Here is a 6,170-nt window from a genome sequence, read left to right as displayed (position 1 = left end):
GATTAGTGCCCTTACATGAAGAAATATGAGAGAGATGATATCTCCTATCCCTGCCATATGAGGACACAGTAAGAAGGCAGACATCTTCAAACCAAGAAGACGGCTCTCACCAGAACCCACCCATGCCAGCACTTTGATATTGGACTTTCAGCCTCTAGAACTGCAGGAAATAAATGTATGGTCTTTGAACCACCCAGTCTGTGGATCTTGTTATAGCAGCCCAAACTAACTGGGGAAGACATGTATGTGAGCTCAGATGTGCCTCAGTGCCCAGTACTACTTCTCTTCCACCCATAATCCAGTCAAGTCATTAGGTATTTGATCTGTAAATCATGACTTGGACCATGGCATTGCTTCTCAATGGCCATGGGCCCAGTACCCTCTCACAAGACCTAGACACACTGGTGGATTTACCGTCCTTTCCATATTCTGCTAACTATTGTAGTCACATGACTTTGAACACACAGACACACAGTGTCTGTTTCTATGTGTATAGTTAAGGGGAAAATGATGAGAGTGTTGAGGGTGGTGTTTGAAATATAACTATTGTAGTCCTGGAGTCAGAGCCATAGTTCAGCCCCAGTCATTACTTTGCTCAGAACTTCAGTATCCCACTCAAGGATCTTCCACAGATACACCATTGTGAAAATACCTTATTAATATAATGAGATTTTCAAGGGACTCTGAAGCCCTATTTCCATATTTAATAAATGAAGAATCTGGGCCCCAGAAAGGGGAAGAAACTTGCTCAACTTCCTATAAATAAAAAATAAGAGAAACTAAAATCCTTTCCTCTTGCCTCCTTGTCTGATGTTCTTTTAAGCAGTAGGTGTTAAATTCCTTTTTTTTTTTTTTTTTTTTGTTTTGGCCAAACTTTTTATTTAGTATTCTGTAGTTGCTTAACACACACTTAAGTGGTCTTATTGGGGGGAGGGAAAAGGGGAGGTTCTTGTAGATTCCCAAGGAAATGTCAGAAAGGCAAAATATGGCCAGCATTATCCATTTGGTTTTTTGGGTTTACTGGGTGAATAGCACTTTCCTTCCATAAGCATCTGATCTCAGGTTTTTCATACGGAGAACATTGAGATTTCAGTTTGAAGACCCTCTGAAATCCTACGAGTAGCATACCCCGACCACCCTCTAACAGCTAGCTTGTTTGTATAGGCAGAAGGATTCACCTCTCCATTTTAGATGGCTAGATGTTTGTGGAAGGTCTTAGAATTGCCTTGCCTCACTTACTGGGAAAAATCTGATATAGGAAGTGGCCTTTAGGGACACTTTTAACTTGAAAAATTACAATACTAGTACACAAGTCAAGTCTTAACACATTTAACATTTGCTTATTGAAAGCAATGTCATAAAGTCAAATAAGATTAAACAGGTTTTACTTTTTTTCCCTCACAAGAACATAAAAATTATGGAAGGGGAACTTAAACAGGAAATTAAAAATAAGGTAACACAGTTTTTCCTTTTAGTAGTCCTTGGGTAGTTATGACAGAAAAGGTTCCACTTTTTTGTTTGTTTCTTTGAACAGGGATTTTGGTCCAAAGTTTTGTTTGTTTTTAGTATCTGCTTCTGCATCCCCCTCTATCAGATCGGCTTCCTCGGCCACCACCTCTTGGTGCTCCGCGGCTTGAACTGCTGTAGGAATCACGTGGAGGAGGGTACCCCCTTTCCATAGAAGGGGGAAGCCCTCTTTCTTGTCTGCCAAACCGATCACGACCACTTGAGTAGAGATCACTTCGGCTGCTTGAGTAACTGTCTCGACTTCCACCATATCCGTCACGTGAGCTGCTGTAACCATCATAGCGACTGCTTCCACCATAAGATGGCGGGGGCCCTCGTGTAGGTGGAGCACTACGTGAGTTACCATAACTCTCATATGAATCTCTGTAGGAGCCTCCACTTGGATGATCTGAATAGTCACGATCACGACCATAGCCATCTCTATCACTATAGCCTCTTGACGAGTAGTCATCACGTGAACTGGAATGACCATAACACGGTAAGTATAATCTCTCGGCGGTGGTGCATAATCTCTTGTATCACGAGAATTTGGGTAATCTCTGCTTGAATAGCTGTCTTTAGTGGAGTATCCATCATCTCTTGGGGACAAATAAACATCTCTACGAGAGGGCAGGGGTTCCCTTCGAGGTGGGCCTCCATAACTATCTCTTCCACGTGACGCAGGAGCTCTTCCTCCCATTCCACTGCTGCTGCGAACTGGTCCTGAAGGGGGAGATCTTTTAGGAGGAGGACCACCACTTCGTGGTGCTTGAGTAACTGCACTTCGTGGTGGTGGTCCTCTTTTTACTGGAAGTGGTCGCCTGGAAGAACTCATGTTAAAATTCATGGAATAGCCACCATCATCCATGTGCCCTCCACGTGAGGGAGGTCCCCTGGTTCCTCCACTTCCTCCTCTTCCGCCTCTAAGAGCTCTTGGAGGACCTCTGCTTCTTGGAGGTGGCGGTGGTCCACGTCTACCACTTTCAAATGATGGCTTAGTGGCTTGTTCTACTTTGATGGCTTTTCCATCGAAGGACTTTCCATTCGTGTCTCTGGCTGCATCCTTAGCATCTGCTGGGCTCTCAAAGGTGACAACAGCAAATCCTCTTGATTTGCTGGTTTCACGATCTTTCATCAATAGAACTTCCACTATTCGTCCATATTTGCCAAATACTGCTTCAAGGGCTTTTTCATTTGTTTCTGTACACCAATGAAAAGCTTTCCTGGGCGATCTGCTTCAACCATTTTTTCCCCCTGGTGAGAGTCGGAGGGGTGACAACGGTTTCAAGCTCCTACGAGCTTGCCGGCAGGGGCTTCGTAGCAGCTCAGCACGAGGGAGTGCCGCCGGATCCGAGAACGGAAGAGGGAAGCCCTGTTAAATTCCTTCTTATGGGATGCTCCAGTTGCATAGAACTTTAACAGTCAACAGAAGCATGGTAACAGAAGCTGAATGCAATGCATACATGCTACCAGGGTGTTTTATCTCAGCAATAATTAATGGATATGTCAGGACTTTTGCAAGCAGGTGCATATTAATTTATAGACTTCTAACTTCCTTTTAATTAATCAGAGTCAGAGCACATTTAATTAATATTGTCAGTCTAATTCACTGATAACCAGGTTTGATATTGCAATTTGCAAGGTAGGAGTTTAATCAGCTACGGCATTGCTTCTTTCCTTTTAATTTTTTTTTTTGACAGTTTGAAGTATCAAGTTCACATGGACACTTTGATAGTGGGGTTATTTGGAATTATATTTCTTTCTGTCATAGGTTAGATGCCTTTGTAAACAAGCTCCAAAGTCAATATTTGTGTACAATAAGTTTAACAGGGAGTGCACTTGAGAATAACATTTGAGAAGGAATAAAGGAAGTAGGATTGTAGAGGAAGAAATTACAATAGAAGACTCAGCCAACTTCTTGAGGAAGTCTGAGGTTGGGAGGTCTTTCAGAGATGTTTCAAAGTAAAGCAAGAGGGCTGAATCTTTGTACCCTACAGGGAGTTATCAATAGATGCAGGCTATCCTGGAGAGGAGAAGTGGGATGTGTGGTATTGAGTTGGGCAGATCCCTTTGCACAGGACATTTACTGGAGAGGGAATAAGTTGTGAGGCTGAACAGGCAACATTCTATGCAGCTGCAGGAATGAGTAGTTTGGTTCTTCATGGGGGGTAGGGATGGAACACCACAGTATTATGTACTACATTTTCCTTCCTTTAGATTTGGTACTCTCCCACTCCCCCATATTATCACCTCCAAATGGTTTCTTTCATTCATTCCTTGTCTAACTCTTTGCACCACTAACTCTTTAGCAGGGTTGGGCAGAATTGAACTCTTTCTCTTTGGTTCTGAAATATGGCTTTGGTTCATTACTTAAGATCTGCAGGTAGGGGGTTCCCTGGGTGGCTCAATCAGTTGAATCTGCCTTCTGCTCAGGTCATGACCCCAGATCCTGGGATTGAGCCCCACATTAGCTCCCTGCTCAGCAGGGAGTCTGCTTCTCCTTCTCTCTCTGCTCTTCCCCCCAGCTTGTTCTCTCTCTCTCTCTCTTTCTCAAATAAATAAGTAATTTAAAGAAAAAGATCTGCAGGGAGGAGGAAGTGAGAGAGACTGACTAGCAGCCAGAAGCCAGGAACCATAATACTCCTGTTCTTTTTAAAAATTTTATTTTGACTCAAACACTTAACATAAAATCTATCCTTTTAAAAAATTTAAGTGTATAATACACTATTATTGACTATGGGCACAGTGTTATACAACAGATCTCTGATGCATAGTCATCTTACTTAACTCAAAATTGATGCCTGTTGATTAATATTTTCCAATTTCCCCTTGAATCTCAGTCCACAGTAACTACCATCCCCATTTTTTTATTTTATGAATTTGACTACCATACAAGTGGAATTACACAGTATTTGTCTTTCTGTGTCTGGCTTATTTCATTTAGCATAATGCCCTCAAGTTGTATCCATATTTTCACATATTGCAGAATTTCCTTCTTTTTTTAAAAGCTGAATAACACTTCAGAGTGTGTGTGTGTTTGTGTGTGTGTATGTAATCACACTTTCTTTATCCATTCATTTCATCCATCAATAGACACAGGTTGTTTCCATATCTTGGCTACTATAACTAATACTACAATGAACATGGGAGTGTTGTTATCAATTTGGGATCCTGATTTTAATTATTTTAGATATATACCCAGGGTGGGGTAGCTGAATTATATAGTAGTTCTATTTTGAATTTATTCAGGAACATCCATACTGTTTTCAATAGTGGCTATACCATTATTCATTCCCACCAACAGTGTGCAAGAGTTCCACTTTCTCCACATCCTCATCAACACTTTTTTTTTTCTTTTTGTTTATAATAGCCATACTGGCAAGTGAGAGATTACTGCTCGTGGTTTTGATTTGCATTTCCTGATGATTAGTGCCAATGATTACTTTTTCATGCACCTGCTGACCATTTATAGTCTTTTCTTTTAAGTACAAACAATTTTTATTGATCAGTTATACCTCAATGAAGCGGAAAAAATGCAGATTCTGATTGGATAGGTTTTGCAGTTGGCCCAGAGTTCTGCATTTCTGAGAAGTGCCCATGTCCTCTCAATGGAGCTGGCTGGCCAACTCTGCCTTGAGTAGCAAGCTTCTAAGTGGCCTTCCTGTGTCTAATTTATCCTCTTCCAAAACATCCTTCATGTTGCATTTGGATTAATTTCTCTGAAGTTGAATTTTATGAAATGTGACCCTAGAGTTTTCTATAGCAGAACCAGATCCTGTTTCAGACCTGATTCGTCATAACTTCTTACAGTGACAACCCCAAATCTGCTTTTTTTCAATTTAATTTTATTTTTTTCAGTGTTCCAAAAGTCATTGTTTGTGCACCACACCCAGTGCTCCATGCAATACGTGCCTTCCACAATACCCACCACCAGGCTCACCCAACCCACCACTCCCTCCCTCAAAAACCTTCAGTTTGTCTCTGAGAGTCCACAGTCTCTCATGGTTCATCTCCTCCTCCAGTTTTCCCCAACTCACTTCTCCTCTCCATCTCCCAATGTCTTCCATGTTATTCCTTATGCTCCACAAGTAAGTGAAACCATATGACAATTGACTCTCTTTGCTTGACTTATTACACTCAGCATAATCTCTTCCAGTCCCGTCCATGTAATACAAAAGTTGGGTATTCATCCTTTCTGACAGAGGCATAATACTCCATTGTATATATGGGCCATATCTTCTTTATCCATTTATCTGTTGAAGGGCCTCTTGGTTTTTTCCACAGTTTGGCGACTGTGGCCATTGCTGCTATGAACATTGGGGTACAGATGGCCCTTCTTTTCACTACATCTGTATCTTTGGGATAAATATCCAGTAGTGCAATTGCAGGGTCATAAGGTAGCTCTATTTTTAATTTCTTAAGGAATCTCCACACTGTTTTCCAAAATGGCTGCACCAACTTGCATTGCCACCAACAGTGTAAGAAGGTTCCCTTTTCTCCACATACTCTCCAACATTTGTTGTTTACTGTCTTACTGATTTTGGCCGTTCTATTTGTAGTCTTTTTTGGAGAAATATCTATTTAAGTTCATTGCCCATTTTTAAATTGTGTTACAGTTTTTGTTGTTGTTACTAAGTTGTAGTAATTCCTTACATATTTTGGAG

The 6,170-nt window shown here is 41.2% G+C and overlaps 1 protein-coding gene across 1 annotated transcript; it reads right to left on the bottom strand.

Moving 5' to 3' along the window:
* Positions 1-841: 841 nt before the first annotated feature.
* Positions 842-2,873, bottom strand: LOC131821858 (RNA-binding motif protein, X chromosome-like). The gene is given in 3 exon segments (XM_059158202.1): positions 842-2,002; positions 2,005-2,712; positions 2,715-2,873. Coding segments are annotated over 3 exon segments (1,185 nt in total). The 5' UTR covers positions 2,752-2,873; the 3' UTR covers positions 842-1,562.
* Positions 2,874-6,170: the final 3,297 nt, after the last annotated feature.

This window comes from Mustela lutreola, chromosome X (genome assembly GCF_030435805.1).
Source record: "Mustela lutreola isolate mMusLut2 chromosome X, mMusLut2.pri, whole genome shotgun sequence".
Lineage (NCBI taxonomy): Eukaryota > Metazoa > Chordata > Mammalia > Carnivora > Mustelidae > Mustela > Mustela lutreola.
This window is presented reverse-complemented; position numbering and strand designations above follow the sequence as displayed.